Source organism: Excalfactoria chinensis, chromosome 2 (assembly GCF_039878825.1).
Source record: "Excalfactoria chinensis isolate bCotChi1 chromosome 2, bCotChi1.hap2, whole genome shotgun sequence".
NCBI lineage: Eukaryota > Metazoa > Chordata > Aves > Galliformes > Phasianidae > Excalfactoria > Excalfactoria chinensis.
Genome location: NC_092826.1, coordinates 25,545,378 through 25,562,010, shown reverse-complemented (window position 1 = coordinate 25,562,010; position 16,633 = coordinate 25,545,378). Strand labels below are relative to the sequence as shown.

The following is a 16,633-nucleotide window of genomic DNA, read 5'->3' as shown; positions in this document are numbered from 1 at the left end:
GTACCATCTTATAAATTAAGGAGATCCCACGTGTGTGGGATGGGACAGAAAAGACCTGCTTCAGTTCTGGTTCCCAGCACTGACACCAGGGAGGAGCAGAACCATCAGCACCAGCCATGGGGCATCCCCTCTGGTACTGTACTCTCCTAACTAATGTATGTATGTAATGATAGGCTTGTTAAGGACTGACTGCTTTGAAGCAGCTTGATAATATGTAAAAACGAATATATACTGGTAACAATTAGTAAGGTGCAAGATTTAGCTTTAAGCACATGTCTGTCAGACTAGTAAATTTTGTTGTAAAGTTTAAGATTTGGTTCATTTGTCAATCAATATTTATCAATTAATTATAGTTTATCAGTCTGACACTATCACAGCAGCCTTCTTGATTGCCTGACAGAAATATCTCAACGCCACCAATGTGCAGATGAAAATATCCTCTCAAGGTGACCTTGTGTTCTGCACACTTCTTCCTTCAGAGGCCACATAATAATCTGGAAAACTGCTCTATAACATTCACATGGGTGTCACACCAAAAGGTTGTGGTTTCTGCAGCAATTCAGAATGTTCCTCTGTCATGTTTACCAAGTGTTTCTTTGGGCACTTTTCTAACTCTTTGACCAAGCCACATTCTGATGGTGTGACCGAATACTTGGCATGCAGTGGCAGGGTAGCACACCTTCCTTGTAACCACGTTCCATTTATTAATGTCAGCCCAGGTTTTCCTCCAAGTTTTTCATTCTGAAACCATTTCCTGATTTTGTCACGGGGAGCTGCTACTGTTTTTTACCACAGGTTCTTATTGTTCTTTGCTCTTGGCTTGGAAATCTCATACCGTAGCACCTGGGCACATACCTGCAGTAGCTTTATTTGTATTGTTTGCTTTTCACTTGTCTGATTCTACCTCGGGCATTATTTCCTTCTTTATACCTGCATAGATTTCTTAAGAGTTTCTTAAAAGTTACTTCCTGCAGTAGGAATAGGCCTCAAGGCGATAAATTGATCACAAGTGTGGTGCAGATCAAAACTGTCCAGAATGGAAAACATTCAGCCTGAAATTACTGGAACGCATAAAACAATTGAATAAAGAAGAATCTAATTGGAATATGAACTCTGGGAGTTGTCATCTGCATGGCATGTTTTCAGGCATTAATCACAAGCATTTAAAACAGCACACACTTGCTCACCTAGGAGGGCCTTCTATTTTATTACGATGGTCCACAATGTCAGAGGCAGATGTTTCTGATATGGCAGCAAAGGTTGAACCTTCCTGCCAATATTCTGCTCCATTCTATTGCCCCGTGGCAGATGGCAACAGGGGGGCACTCCAACACAATCTTGTCTGACATGGAAGTGTAGATGAAGCAAAGGTGTGTCACTGAATTCCTCCACACAGGGAAAAAAAAAAAATGGCACCTATTGACATTAGTCGATGCTTGCTGAATGCTGCTGGAGGACGAACAGTGGCTGTGAGCACAGTGGGTGCTGCATTTCAGCAGCGGTGGTAGCAATAGAGTGTCACCTCCATTGGTTCAGACTGTAAGAAGTGAGGCATGCAGGCTCTTGTTCATCACTGGCAAAAATGCACAGCTAACGGTGGTGACTGTGTTGAAAAACAGAGTTTTATATCTGAGACTTTGCTCAACCAAGTAGCCTTATTGTGCTCTTCATCTGCCTTAGTCTCCGTGGAAATAAATAGGAGGCACTACCTACAAGGTAACCTATGTGTATATATATATATCCTCCATGAACGTGCTATTGTCTAAGAGGTCCCAGCTCCCGGCCGTGGCCTTGTCAGTGTGCTGCCCCTTCATGACGTGCTCCATCGCCTGGTGAAGACAGGGGGCAGCTGCCGGTCTCCATCAGCGAGTGGCACGAGGTCAGCTCGTCATACTGTCCGTGCCGCCCATGGCAGTACCAGATCGTGCACGCAGGGCTCAGGTGGGGTCCAAGAGCCGTGCGGAGCCTTGGGCAGCCTCTGGCAAACGGACCTGAGCCAAATTTCTGATGTGGTCTAAAGAATCGGATTCTTATTAAAGACAAAGTCACCAAAACCTAGTTTATAAGTCATCCAACTGCTCTCGTATTCAATAGGCACCGCACGCCTAGCGAGCCTAGTACCCGGGCCATTCCCGCGCAGCACCCCCTCACCCCCCCTCCGCCTCCCCATGCCGGTGTCCAGGCAACGGCGGCGGCGTCACTTCCTGCGGTATCGCCCCTCCCGCCGCAGCCCTCGGGCCGGCTCCGTTCCGAGTTCGGGCTGTTGCGGCGGTCGCGACACGTGGCGCGGCGGGGCGGCCCCGCTGGCCCCGGCCCGGCGGGCAGTATGGCCGCGGCGGCCGAAGCGGCGGGCGGCGGAGGCAGCAGCAGGCACGAGAAGAGCCTGGGGCTGCTCACCACCAAGTTCGTGTCGCTGCTGCAGGAGGCCAAGGACGGCGTTCTGGACCTCAAAGTGGTGCGAGGGCGGGGCGGCGCGGGACCGCCATGGCCGCGGCGGTGGGGGAGGCCCGGGTGGCGCGCAAAGCCCCGCGGCGCTGCCGGAAGGCCCCGGGCGGCTGTCAGGCTGCGGCCGTGCCCGAGGGCGGGGGTCGGGTCAGCGCCGGGTGCGAAGGGAGGCTGAAGCCGTAGTGCCGTGCAGCCTGGCTGGCTTCGGTTGTTTGTTTTCGCTTTGCGGTTGCTGTGTTTACTGACTCTGTGAACTGACGCCTATTTAAAGCTGTTTTCGGCCGTTCCGTGCGGGGTGCGAGGTACCAGGGCTTCCCTGCGGTGTAATTGCCGGAGGGATTCTCCAGTCGGTGCCGTGCGGCAGTGCGACCTCCGCCCGAGCTCAGGATAACGAAGGAGGTGGTGGCATAAGAGCGGTGTTTGCCGGGCTCGATGCCTTGGTTACTTGAGTCCTTTCAGGACCGCGTTCCTTGGCTCCGTTAGTGTACTCTCGGACAGGAGGTGTCCTTGAATGCTTTTCGTGCATTGGTGTTCAGAGGGAGCTCTTTACCAATGTTACAGAGGAAAGTGAGACTTGTCAGCGAGCTGGGAGGGGTCCCATAGGTGTTACAGTCCAGCTGGGCACTCAGGTGGGTGTACTTGGAGCAGTGACAGCACAGCAGGATGGGTCGGGTGTTTGTCGTTCACCTGTGTGGAAGGGGTTCTTCTCCTACCAAGGGGAAATGGCAGCACCTACGGTCAGGGGAAGGTAAATGCGCACTGCAGAAATGACAGAAACCTCTGCACAAGGCTTCTATGGGGAACTGGTTTCTGAATGACAAGATATGGTTTGTTTTAAGTAAGTACTAACTGAAGAGAACGAAACGTTGGGACTTTCATAAGCAATTAGTCAAAATGTGCGTTTCTGTAACCCGGCGTTTCTCATAAGTGATTCACGTGTGTAGGGAAAAGTGAAAAGCAGCAGGCATACCCTGCTGGTGTGCTCAGGGAAATGAGGGGCAGGGTGCTCCTAGCCATCTATGAAGCAGCCCCATGGGACACAGATGCTGACTGGCAGTGGTGCTGATCCAACACAGGTTGCTGCTCCTCACTCCGGGTGCAGGAAGCCCCAGCAGTTGTGTGTGTTGAACTTCGAAAGTGTTTTAGCACTGAGTGCTTCTTTACTAACGCCTGACATATCATGGGAGTGAGGATTGTCTTGAGGTCAAATCCTACGGGGCTCGTTTTAAAATCAAGACACTCTTCCAGAATAATTGGGTAGCTGTCCCTGAATAACCCTGTGTAAGTAAATGTTGCTAAGGAAGTAAGCTTAAAATGTCAAGAGGTGAGATGGAAGGGAAAGAAAGAAATCTCCTCTGTTCAGAAATCCACCATTTTCAGGGAATGGATAGATACAGAAAGATCACAATGAGTGAATAAAGGCTAAGCCACCTGAAATGATACCCAGAATACACTGTTTTCTTTCTCTTCTGCAACATACTCTGGCTTCAACCTTGATTCCTGAAGTAGATTTGGCTTATAGCCAGTCTACTTTGCCATCCCTGCTATACTTGGGGCTAAATGGTATTTTCTGATCAACGGTGCAAAGCACTGCGTACACTAAAATTAGTTTGCTTGCCAGTGAACTTTATTCTATGACAAGAAACAGAAAGCATTGCAAATGTGGGGACAGGAAGGGACTTGGGATTTGCAGCTGTGATAGAGTTCTTATGTCTCTGGAAAGTCCAAATCAGTGGACTCCTAAAACCTAAGTAACCAGAACAAACAAACAGAGTATCACCATTGTGTTATGGAAGAACTTAGCATCTGATCTCTGAAGTGCCTACATGATGGGAGGGGGGGAAAAAAAGGAGGATGGGGAAGAGGTTTACCTGCTACGTTGTGCTGTTTCTATACCACCAAGAAGGTTCCCAGTGCTTACTGCCATCCCCTCGCATGAAGTTTCTTTGAAGGGAAACGGCTCTGATGTGATCTAAACCTCTTTCCTTGTCCCTGGTTGAATCAGGACCTGAAAAAAAAGTAAAAGAGCAGAAAGCAAAGCATTCATCAGTTGCCCTGGAAATGCACATCTAGGAAGGCTTCGTATCAGGTATGAAAGAATCATCTTGGACAGAACTACGAATGATCAAGCAGCCTGTTTCCTCTGACTTACAGCGTGCTCCGCTGTCAGAAATGTGTTCTGGCAGCACATACAAAAACACTGTATCTGGCCTGGGTCAGAAAGGGAAGTGGTGGTGGCTGTCAGCATTGGTACCAGCTGTGCTGGTGTTCTGGCAGCTCTGAATGCTATTGAGGCTGTTTCCTTGTGTCTATCACTTGTCACCTGGGAAGATGGCTTAGAAGACAGTGTTGGCTTACAGTCTTGCAGCTCTCCTTCTGTCAACCACTTTGGGAAATTACCCTGTCCTCCCATATCCCAGCAGTTTAATCCGGGGAGTTTCATCAGAGGGGGTAATAAGCTCAGCATGCTGTGGGCCTCAGAGACTTGTTTTGTTGCAGTGTTGCCATCTTCCTTCCCTACTGTTTCGTGCCTTCAAGAAGGATCACTGTTGAGTGGCGCAGATACCAGTGGCAGCACTGGCAGTTCGTGTGAGCACTCTTCTCTGGTGAAGGTGGGCTTGCTGGCCTTGCCTCAGGTGACTTCCCTCACCATCAGGAGGCCACACTTGCATCCCACTTGAAGCAGATGCTAAGCTTCTGAATTTATCATTGAGCATCCTACTCTTGAAGGAAGGGTTGTCTCTGAAGGGCAACAGTTCAAGTCAATTGTTATTTGTCTTTCTTTTCAGGGAAATGGCTTAGAGTGTCTGTTGTTTGCTCAAGGTTGCTAACAGCTGTTGCTCTTGTCTCCGCAGGCTGCTGATGCCCTTGCCGTACGGCAGAAGAGAAGGATCTATGACATCACCAATGTTTTAGAGGGGATTGATCTCATTGAGAAGAAGTCAAAAAACAGCATTCAGTGGAAGTAAGCTTTGGCAATTCTGCATTTCTTCCTGTGCTTGAGAGCAACACAAACTGCCTCCATCAATTTCTCCTGACTGGTTAACAAAGGGTGAAGTTAATGTTACTCTCAGAAATGAGCAGCGCAACATTTCAGAATGACATCCAAGTTACAAATGAACCTCATTTGTCTTTCCTTTAATTTGCATCTTTGATACGTAGAATCAAGTTTAAATGCTATAGGAGAGATACTTTCAGAAAACTTGCATTGCTGCTTTCTACTTACCGCTTGCACTCCCTGAATCTGGGAGAGGTATTGAGGAACGGTATTTCCACCTACCCACCCCTCTTAATTATATTCTCTGGTTACTAGAGATAAAAGGGTAACTGAAGGGATAGGAGGGAAGAAGGGGCAGGAGAGCTGTGGACCATCTCTAATACAGAAAAGCGACGTTCTAAAAGAATATAAGGTTAGGTAGAGGGAAATTCTAAATCTGATCTAATTTTTAAAATGCCCATTTTTTTCCTATAAAACGCTGCTGTGGGAGAGTAAATTTCCTTCATAATGAATTTTAGAAGACTTTTCAAATGATTGAAAGCATGCTTAGGAAATGTTCTTTTAGATTTTTACTTCTTGTGGTTTCATGAACCTATATACCTTTTTTTTAAGAGGGGTAGGTGCTGGCTGCAATACGAAAGAAGTCGTGGACAGGCTGAGGTATCTTGAAGCTGAAATTGAAGATCTAGAGCTAAAAGAGAAAGAATTGGATCAGCAGAAACTGTGGCTACAGCAAAGCATCAAGAATGTTATGGATGATTCTACAAACCACCAATATCCTTTTCAAGAAATGGTGTGCATCTTGGAACAAGAATTAGAACGGCAATTAAAGCATAGGTAAAGGGTGAAACACGCTGTGATCCATTTCATCCAGAAGCGAAGGCTAAGGAAGGTTAATTTATTTTATTATTTTTCTCTTCAGGTTTTTGCTCAATAAGAGAATAAATTACCTTTGCGTGACTTTTTAAGCTCTGTGGTTGTACAAATGGTAACCTGAAAATAATCTACCGTATGTATATATTGCAGAAATTTTTAAGTCCACAGTATAACCCCTGGTATGGGGTTTTAAATTGATTGTACTGCCTTTAGGCACTTGGATTTACACTTTCTTAGCTGTATTTAACATGAATCTCCCCCCTACCTTCCCCACCTTTTACTTCCTCCTCTTGAAAAGTTAAATCTACCTCCCAAAGATAAATTGAGTTGAGTTGACAAAGGTCTGAAGCTTGTTAGTTTTGGAACAGGAAAGATATCCTGTGTGTAAGTATCCCATAATCAGAAAGGTCCAGCCATATTCCTTGTAACGTGTTTATCCGTCTTTCAGTATATTGTGCAAAACAGACGTATCTGAAATTTAGATCAGGAAAATGCCCTTCTTACTGTTAGTACCAATGATAAGTACTTAACATTACTTGCAATTGCTCTGCAGAAACTACACCTCTAAAATTTTGTACTAAAGGAGATTTAAGTAAGATACGAAGAGAAACGTGTCATGGGAGAGTTAGCAGTGGAATTAATCCCCCAGGGGAGAGGTTGGGATATCCATCACTGGATGTTTTCCAGAACAGGAGAGGCAAACAACTGTCTGGAATGTCTTAATAATTGATCCTACCTTGAGGCAGGGGAATGGGTCTGCAGGTGAACTGTTAAGTCCCCTCTAGCGGTCTTTTTGTGTGATTTTTGGGACATCCTGATACACTGATGAATTATGTAGTGTCAAGTTAATGAGGTAAATGGTGTTCTTAAAAACAAGATTTTACATGTTTTCTGTTTGAAAAGAATCTCTTTTCATTCAAGCTATTCAGCTCCTTCTCTTTTGTTATTTTTTTCACATATATAGATATATATTTCTAACAGTACAGAACTGTGTTATTTTTAAAGCAGCCATTCTGAACATCATAAATCAAGCCTTGATTACACCTTTTAAGTAGCAGCAGTAAGCTTAGGATTAGTTTGGACAAACTTCTTTTTAAAGGCATCAAATACCAGTTTCACGTTGCTTTAAGAAAAATCTTCCTTGACATAAATTACATTTTCATATGTCACCCATGAAGATATCTGTAACTGTTTCAATGGTGAGTTGCTCCTATGCTGTATCTCATGAAAGGAGGGATTTCCTGATCTTCTTCTTGAAATTTAACTTGCTAACTAACCTGCCTTTCCCTGCAAGTATTTTGTGTTTGGAATAATTATTCAACAGTGGTCAGAAGTAAACAGATACATCTTCTGCTGTTCATGGCCAACAGGTTCTAGTGTAGTTATAGTCACAGATCGTGTGGAATGGAAGTTTAGCTGTTTGAGAGTGCTGGGTTTGGATGTCTTTTTCTCTGTTCACACTTTGCAGTAGTTTGCCTCCGACCCTAACAGAACCAGGGACAGGACTTGTTGGTCTGTCACATCCAAAGACCAGCCATGTCTGGATTTCTTAAAGTTTTCTGATGACAACTTGAGTCAGAAGGAATTCCTTGTGATATTCAATGGGGACGGCTGGATTTTAAAGATAGGACATTGCTACTAAACAAGATTCTTTCTGTACAGGAAGTTTGAACAAATTGCCAAGAATTGCTGGCAGGAATTCTTGGATCCCAAGTTACTCAAGGGAATATTGTTGTTCAGCCTCACCTGAGCTGAAAACCAACTCTTTGCCACAAGGAAGGTTAGGTTTCTTTTTGAATAAAAACAGAACATCAGACAACTGCTGTGGAATTTCACAAAACAAGCTGTTGCTGAGGAGAATTAGTTGTTAAAAAATGTGTAGGAGGTGTTTAATATACCAGTTGCATTGTACTTGGTGTAAGATATGTCTCAAGTGGCAGGGAAAGTTATGGATGAAGGCAAATTGATGTGTCCTGACTTTAACTAATGATTTGCAATGCATGTAGTAAGCTACAGGTGAGTGTTATGGTCACCTCTTACACCTGAGTTGGATGTGTTGCAGAAGTTCTAAGTTCAGGTACTTGAAAATGTTGATATTGAAGACAACAACTGAAACGTTTTCTTGCTTTCCTGTGTCATCTGTCCTCAAAGCAATAAAGCTGTACAAAAGTGCTGCTTTTGTTGAAAAGGAAGCTAGCTAAATATTGGGTTTTGGATCTCACAGGGACTATGCAAATCCCATCGCAAGTGTATTTGTGCTGGAATTATGCAGTATTTTGAGTAGCTTTAGAGAATTATTCTGTCTTATTTGAGTAGATATCATGCAAGATGTAACAAAAATATGCACAGTTAACACTTTCTTAAAAATTGCTATTTAACCAGGCGACACACTTCTAGCAATCCAAGCACCTTGTGGTACACAGTTAGAAGTACCCATACCCGAAATGGTATGTACTGGTTTCTTGTTTACCTGAGTGCTGTAGGGGGACAGTGGAAAAGAAGAGGTATACTATAGCTGAGGATTTATCTCTGGCTGTGATGAGGGAGGAAGGAAAAATATTAAGCTAGTCTTAGTTGAGAATGGAGGTGTTGGGTGGGAGAAAGTGGTTTTTTTTATCTGCACACCTAAGTTATGTATACAAAAGAGAAACTAATGATAACTCATATTGGAAACAAGATATAAAAGTGGGTTTCTTTGTCCTCTCTTCTAAGTCTTACCAGTTTAGGTATAATTGTCTTGAATTCCTTTGAGAACTTAATAGCAGTAACTCTTGTGTGTCAAATTTCAAATCTGTTGTATTGTTAAATCAGAACTTCTATGGAAATGCCTTTTAGATTTATTTGTAGGTTTGATTTAGATATGCTGTTTATGTTTAGTCACATAGTAGCATACTGAATTGAGAAACACACTGCAGACTTCTTTTTAGCTGAAGGGTTTGTTAGACTGGGCAGGTTTAGAGGAGGCCAAATTACTTACCTCTGTCAATCTTTAATCTTTTTAAATTGTGTTGCTCTGTTTTAAATAGGGTTGATACCTTATGTAGTTGGGTGAGTGTTGCATGAAGCATGACAGATACAGTGCTTTAGAGTGGTGAAGCTCACAGGAGAAGTTTCAGAAGCTATTTTTAACAAAGCTAAGCACAATCTGATATCAAAAGAGCATCCAAAGCTAGGACCATGAAGCTGGTCCAGTGATACTGGGTCTTTGTTCATCTGTGCTGAAAACAGTTCAGGCAATGGTATGGTTCCCTGTGTGGTGAAAGCAGTTATGATGCAGCTTTTGACTTTGTTGAGGACAAGAGCAGATGATTTAGTATTCCATCAGCAACTTCAAATGGGATGCATTTATTTTGGTTTCCCCTCCCTTCAGGCTCCTTTTCCACTTTCCTCATCCTCATTTATTTTCTGGAATATACTTGCTGAAAACCTGTTTGATGAATTAACCTAGAACCTGCCAAAAGAATGCCTAGCAAATCAACTAAGAAATTGTTTCTAGTGACTCACTGATTCTGTGTTCACTTGGTCTGAGTGCAAACTTAATTACTGTGGCATGGCTGGTCCCAACTAAGATGGTCCTGGAGCTCCACTTAAGAGGAAGAAATGTAAAAGTACACAAATCTTTTACCTGTTTTGTTACTGATAAGATGTAGCTCTACTGTAGGTTTCTTGTAACTTGAATTCAGAACTTAGATAAGCCCTTCAAAATGTTGTGTGTTTGTGTCTTCTGTAATTGTTCTGGTCAGGTAAATATGTAACCTAATTGTAATGTTTCCTACGAGATCACTTATATTTCTTTTAAATATTTGTTTACTGTCTGAGTATGATTTGATAAGTTTGACAATTAAAATTTCTTCCTAGCATTTTAATTAGAAGAACACTGTATCTTCTGGGAGGTAAAAAGTACATCGAGATTCTGTTTTAACATCTTCATTGGTTACTATGGGAAATAAGTCTGTACAATCGCTATTTTTGGTACAGTTCCAAATTCTGTGGGAATTACAACATTCTTAATACATCATCTCTACAGGGCCAGAATGGACAGAAGAAATACCAGATCAATCTTAAAAGTAATTCAGGTCCTATCCATGTACTGCTTATAAACAAAGAATCAAATTCCTCCAAGCCCATGGTGTTTCCAGTTCCTCCACCTGATGACCTTGCACAAACCCCATCTCAGCCTGCAGCTCCAGTGACTCCTCTTAAACCTACTCCAGCTACTGAAAATCCACCAGAACACGGTCTTAACCAGGGACAACAGTTGCCAGAAACAACAGCAGACACACCGTCAGGTGCACTCAAACTTTTTTTCCACCTAAAATGGGGAAGGAAACAGAAATGGCAATAGATAAAAGAAAGGCATGTCAATAATTTGCATAATATGGCAGGTGTCTGTTAAGAAACTATCCCAAGGGGCTTACTAACGGCTTTCAAGAGGTTACAGAAAAGCTTCTTCCTCTCCTGTCCTCTATCTGATTGGTGAAACAGATTTTTCCCCTTCTAGCTTATTGTCTTACACCAGAGAGGTTTTGCATACAATCCTGGTTGTTAATCTGTGATGTTTCTCCAGAGTGGAGGGTGGAATGACATTGTCAGCCTTAGATGGAGTATGTGATTTGAACATACACTTTTCTGTGAAGCAGATAGAATAGGCACCAGTTCCAGCTCTTGTGCCACAAGGTCACTTTATTCCACGTAGCCACAGTGAGAGACTGCCTGAATATCTGGTATTGATTTTTTTAGTCCTAATTGTAAGATAATGTGGAAATATTTAAGAAAATGCTGTCTGCATTTCTGAGGGATCCTAATAAAACTGAGCTTGCGAGTTTGGAATGGGGAAGAGATTCTTCTCACCTCAACCCAGACATTAGCTGTGTTGTCCTTAAGAGAGAAAACCAAGTGCGGGTCTTTTACATTCATTTTTACATTAATGGATTTTATAATGTGCTTTTCTGTCTTTGTAGAAAGCAGTTTGCAGCAGAACAGTACAACTCCAGCAACTCCTTATTCTAGCCTTTCAGACTCAATGTTGTACCCCAGCCTTTCAGGAGATGTCGCCCAAGCTACAGCAAGCTCCAATGACTATCAGGCTTTGCTCCCTTTGGATGTTAACTGTATCCTCAAGCCAAACTCGTTTGACATAGCAAAGATGGAGGAGTCCACAGGTAGGAAGAAACAGTTGCTATGCAGTGTTTTTATTGTTTCCTGAGCCATTCTTTTTGCCAGGTTACCAATGAGTTACAAGGAGGGGAGGATTAAAGCTTTTCTCACAGAGGAAATGACAGGCCTTTGTTTATCTCCCATTGAAGCCAGCCAGCCAGTTCTGGGTAGCAAGCTCATTTTAAGCAACATACCTTTCTTTGCTATCAGATAAGCTGCTCACTGCATATGGCTTTAGGTTCATAAGAGATTGACCGTACAGCTTGAGGAGAGCAGGAGACATTTATCAGGAAAAACTGAACGATCAAAATAGGAATATATTTTACATATCTATACAGCATGCTATCTCCACGGCTCCTACCCATGTGCACGTGGGCTGTACTGCACTTACCAGTTCAGTATTGTAATGCAGAGAATCTGTTGACTGCAATAAACACATGCTCCTCTTTTCACAGGAAATATCGGTGGGGATATTATTGACGAACTTATGTCCTCTGATGGTAAGTATTAAGTATCCTTACTTGCAGTTATTAAAAAAAATCAGTAGCATGGTCTTTATATGAACAGCACTCATGGTAGGTGTCTGTTAAATCTCTTACCAACAGTCAGTATGATACTACTTCTTTCCCCTGTACCGTCTCTTCTGTCTTTGTCATTCTCATCTTTGCACCCCTATCCAATCCCTGCAATGCTTTTATTTAACAGTCAAAATATGAAAGTCTTAATCCAGCAAGAACTTACATGCATGAGTAACTGAACAGTACTTAATTCTAGAGTAAATAAAGAACAGGTTAATGACTCGAGTGCTGCCATAAATATATATATATATATCTATATATGTATAACACCTTGTTTAATTACATTCTGCCTTAAGCCTCTTCCATGAGCTTTGAGCAGATATTTCAGAGCATATTTACATGCCTGCATGCAGATTGATACTTAGCCAGGTCTCTTACACTGGCAGACCAAATACAACCCTTTTCTGGTCTTGGATCTCCTTGGCCACAGGTATGCAGAACTGAGCCACAGCTAGTAGTTCCATACAGTCATGACCCCCTGCTGTATCTCACTGAACCCAGCTGGCTTAGTCCTTTTCCCATTTAACTGTGCTGTTCCGCGAGCAGCCTGTGTTAATATCTGCTTTTCAAGCAGACAGACTTGGGGCTTATCTAGAAAGAAACGTGCAGCTACACAATCTAAGAGGGAAGCTGGAGTTATATGAATGTGACAATAAAATATGTGGATAAAACAGAGATGTTCTCCAGTTTTAGAACAGCTACAGTGTGCCCAGCTCATCTGCATTAGCCTTCCTAAGGTACAGCATGAGGGCTGAGGCTTCTCTTCCTGCATTCCCCAAGAAGGACTTCAAGTCCGTGCATTAAATGCAGCGCACAGAGAAGTTGACAGCCTCCATTTCTCCTCTGTAAAATAGGGATAATATTAATTTCTTTATCCAGAATAAATATCTGAATACTGATACATGCAATATTGTAACAGGAAGGAGATAAACATAAGTGACGGCTTTTTGGCAGAATTTTCAAAAGCTGTCTAGGAGTTCCTTTGCTACAAAAGGAGAGAGTAGGTCTGTATGTCACGGCTTTCTTACTGCCTTAGTTTGAAGGCAGTACAGGTAGTCACAGTACGTGTCCTAGCATGCTTGTCAGATTATCAAGGCAATATTTTACTTATTAAGACTAACCCTGGCACTGGTGATGACGAACATACTGGATTATGAGATAGGGCTGATATTCCAGAAGTGTTTTAACTTAAACTAAACTATTCCTGCTTTACAGTTTTTCCTCTCTTACGACTCTCTCCTACTCCCGGAGATGACTACAACTTTAACCTGGATGATAATGAAGGAGTCTGTGATCTCTTTGATGTGCAGATACTAAATTATTAGATATTATGTCAACCAGACTACTTATCTACCTCTAACGATAACATTCTAGACTTCTTCATAACCTAAGTATTTGAATAATGAATGTATAACTTCTTAGTTCACTGACTCTGGGAGTATATTTCCTTTTGCTTCCTTTAACTACTTCACAAAACAAATTTAGCCACCCGGGAAAAAAAAAGGGCTTTTTATCAGAATCTTGGCACATTTTTCACCTGGATGTCCTTTGTATAATCTGACAACTTTGGAGTTTTCTAAGGAAAGCAAAAAATGCTTTATAGCCTTCAGATCATTTTTTTTCTTAAAATGGTCAGGCTTTGCTCTCAGTTACCAGCATTTTCTCTGAAGCTTTACTGCCGAAAAGCTGTCAATATTTTATAACGTTCCCATCCAATTTGAAACTTTCACTGCCAAGCCGAGAAGTGAAGGATATCAACTTGAGTTACGCTTGATGGTTTCAGTGAACCAATTTTGTGAAGTGCCTTCTGTTTTAGCACTTTAAGTTTCTCACACTGACTTCTGACATTCCCCTTTCCTAGATGATAGGAAAGGTCTGTTTGTAGTTTGTATTAAAGTGTGCCAATACTTGTATATTAACAAGATTTTTTTTTTTAATAAAATTTTACAAACAAAGCCTGTGTGACCTTCAGTTCTTGGGATCTCTTCATCATCCATTATACGTTACAGCTGTGATAACAGACTCGCAGCAGCATCCACGTTTGCTGGTTCCTCTTCTGGAGGTGCAGTAACCTGATAAAAGGAGAGTTTCAGTTTAAAGTACGGATCAATCTCTTTTTGTGTTTGGGGGAGGAAAAAAAAAAGGGGGGGGAAAAAAGGCAATGATTTGTGCTGCAAGTGAAAGACAAAGTATCACATCAGTAATGTACATAGTACAGTGGAAACAGCCACACCTCTTAGTTCAGGGAATACTTAGGACTGCACAGTTTTGAAACAGGGATGAAAAATACTATTGCTTTGCACCCCAAATGGTCCGATTGAATGTTACGTCATGTATGGCCCTACTAGTGCAGAAGTAGCGGGACAGTCCAAGATCCCAGCCATGTGCAATAGCAAGCTAGCAGCAGTAGGGCTGCTGGCACCAACAGCCTTGCTTGGCCTCGTGCTATGCTGGCAGCACTGCCTTTTTTCTTCAGCCTCACCCTGGGGTATTTGGCAGTTGTTCTGTTGCTCCCAGAAACTTGATGGCCCCAGGCACAATACTCAGCTCTTGTCCAGTTCCCTGACTTCCCCACCAGCCAGGGTGGGTTCACCTGTACTTTGTATAATCCCATTGCCTTTTTGTCCGCTACAAGAATTGCCTGCAGCCTTTGTGTCAGAATGTAATGCATCCCTTTCACTTCCCTCCTCAGATTTTCACAAAGGGCAATTACCTGCTTTGGGTTCTTTGGAGGTTCCTCTGCAGTACCTTTCGATAGCTGCAGTACTTCTTTCTGAATCTCAGCAAAAGCTTTATTTATCTTGCTCACTTTGTCAGCATTTACAATGTTTATCTGTAGGGAGAAAAAAAACAACAGCATGCACTGGTGTTCTAAACTGAAATTGCACTAGCATCATTTTTGAACAGCTGTTAAGCAGCTAAATGTTAAACGCGCATCTTACAGCATTACAGTAGGAACGTTGTTATACTTGAATTTTGGTTGTCAGTTATATTGCTGAGTCACGTACAAACGTTGTAATAAATACAACATAATGAAAGCAGTCAGACTTGCTGTGTTGGGAAGGGAGCTCACAACAACCCACTGTGCTTTGGGCAGGATCTTGGCCATACAACAGCACTTCACATGGCAGCTGTTCCAGAAGCATGTCACACATCCCAAACTGCAGGCTATCTCCTGCTGTTCCAAAGGCTGCACTTTCATTCATGTCTCAGCAGTTTACATAGGCAGAAGCACACTGTGAGCTGTTACACGTGTTTACGCCATTCGCCTTCAAAGCTGTGGTAATTTCAGAGCACAAATACGTTAACAATAATTCCATTCATTCCTGAGACAGCGGCCAGGAGGACCAGCAGTGAGAAAGTGGGGGCACAAGGCCAATGAAACAAACTATTTAGATTAGCAGTTTAATTGGTAATAAACTACAGGGTGTCTCGAGAAATACAGGTTCAGCTCCTAGCTCGAATTAAGACTATATGGGGCTGTGGGCAATTCAGTTTACACAAGCGTTCTGTTTTCCATGAGAGCCTGTTGGCAGCTCCCAGCTTCAGCAGTGCTGAAAGGGTCAGTTTGTGTACCCAGCACCTTTTGTACTCAGGCAGGGACTGCAGCTGGGATGCGTATCTGTATCAAAAGCTGTTTGAATGTTAAGGAGTCTCAGCTATTGAGGAACAAGGCCATTTAAACACTTTCTTTCTGAGCATTTAACAATACTGCTTAAAGATACGTAAATCCCCAAAGGCTTAATGAATTAAAGAATACAGCTTCAAACACAGCAGAATAAAATTTTACTCCTAATAAGCTGCTGACTTCTCACGGAGACGCTTTTAAACCTGTTTCTCCCTTTATTATACAGAGCCCTTTAGACTAAGAGCAGATTTGATGCCAGCAACGTGAAATCGTTTCGGGGATCCCTGCTGATTTCCACAGCTTGTTGTGTTCCTGCCTGTCGGCCAGATGAACCCGCCGGGTGGCTTTCTCTTGCAGAATAGGAAGATCTCCAAGGGCCTTTTTTAGGAGCTGCCATTTCACTCTGCACAGCAGACCGAGCGGCGTGCAGTGGGGGACAGCGCTTCACCACCCTTGTTGTAAAACGCTTTCCTTATACCCAGTCTAAATCTCTCCTTCAGTTGGAACCCATTTGCAGCTCAGGAGAACCGCGACCGCACCACGCGCAAACCCGCAGCCCCGGGGAAGCCGCGGAGCATCTCAATCCCCGCCGGCTCCCACTCACCTTCTTCAGCCCGGAGGTGACGGGACGCGCCCGGCCCTTCGCTCGGGCCTTCCCGGCGGCAGCGCCGCGGGCGATAGCGAACACATCGGCCGCCTTCGCCGCCTTCCGCACCCGGCTCTTCCCCATGGCCGCCGTTGAGAGCAACCGGCGCTCACCTGACGTCACAACTGAGCGCCGGGGGAAGCCCTCACGTCACCGGTCCGGGATTCCCGTCCGTGGGGCCGCCGTTGGCAGCGCGGGGTGGTGGCGGCTGGCGGCGGCGCCGGTCCGAGGGCGGGGGGCCTCAGCGCACGGCGACAGCCCTTCGGCACGGAGCTGGAACACAAAACTGCGTTTCCGCGTGGGCA

At 43.7% G+C, this 16,633-nt stretch overlaps 2 protein-coding genes across 4 annotated transcripts; one reads left to right on the top strand and one right to left on the bottom strand.

The window, feature by feature from the left end:
* The first annotated feature begins 1,814 nt into the window (after positions 1-1,814).
* On the top strand, positions 1,815-13,407 carry E2F5 (E2F transcription factor 5). The gene is made up of 9 exons (XM_072328718.1): positions 1,815-2,455; positions 5,301-5,410; positions 6,056-6,217; positions 7,475-7,518; positions 8,702-8,766; positions 10,347-10,608; positions 11,281-11,481; positions 11,932-11,976; positions 13,270-13,407. The coding sequence occupies exons 1-9, from the start codon at positions 2,327-2,329 to the stop codon at positions 13,377-13,379; spliced, it is 1,128 nt and encodes a 375-aa protein (XP_072184819.1). The 5' UTR covers positions 1,815-2,326; the 3' UTR covers positions 13,380-13,407.
* On the bottom strand, positions 2,465-16,610 carry RBIS (ribosomal biogenesis factor). Of its 3 annotated transcripts, XR_011902809.1 has the most exons (5): positions 16,287-16,610; positions 14,768-14,887; positions 14,021-14,126; positions 4,317-4,453; positions 2,475-3,177 (listed from the first exon to the last, which is right to left on the bottom strand). XR_011902809.1 is itself a non-coding variant. In XM_072328720.1 (4 exons), the coding sequence occupies exons 1-3, from the start codon at positions 16,410-16,412 to the stop codon at positions 14,058-14,060; spliced, it is 315 nt and encodes a 104-aa protein (XP_072184821.1). In that variant the 5' UTR covers positions 16,413-16,610; the 3' UTR covers positions 2,465-4,453; positions 14,021-14,057. The 3 variants fall into 3 exon arrangements, 2 of the variants coding, with proteins under 2 accessions (XP_072184821.1, XP_072184820.1); XM_072328720.1 differs by having other exon boundaries at positions 2,465-4,453; XM_072328719.1 differs by lacking the exons at positions 2,475-3,177; positions 4,317-4,453 and having other exon boundaries at positions 12,157-14,126; positions 16,287-16,603.
* Positions 16,611-16,633: the final 23 nt, after the last annotated feature.

Excerpts from the sequence above, each read along its gene's own strand:
- E2F5 (XM_072328718.1), top strand. The coding sequence starts at position 2,327 with ATGGCCGCGGCGGCCGAAGCGGCGGGCGGCGGAGGCAGCAGCAGGCAC. Across the intron at positions 5,411-6,055 it reads AAAAACAGCATTCAGTGGAA|AGGGGTAGGTGCTGGCTGCA; the intron begins GTAAGCTTTGGC and ends CTTTTTTTTAAG. Across the intron at positions 8,767-10,346 it reads AAGTACCCATACCCGAAATG|GGCCAGAATGGACAGAAGAA; the intron begins GTATGTACTGGT and ends TCATCTCTACAG.
- RBIS (XM_072328720.1), bottom strand. The coding sequence starts at position 16,412 with ATGGGGAAGAGCCGGGTGCGGAAGGCGGCGAAGGCGGCCGATGTGTTC. Across the intron at positions 14,888-16,286 it reads TCACCTCCGGGCTGAAGAAG|ATAAACATTGTAAATGCTGA; the intron begins GTGAGTGGGAGC and ends TTCTCCCTACAG. Across the intron at positions 14,127-14,767 it reads CTCCAAAGAACCCAAAGCAG|GTTACTGCACCTCCAGAAGA; the intron begins GTAATTGCCCTT and ends TCCTTTTATCAG.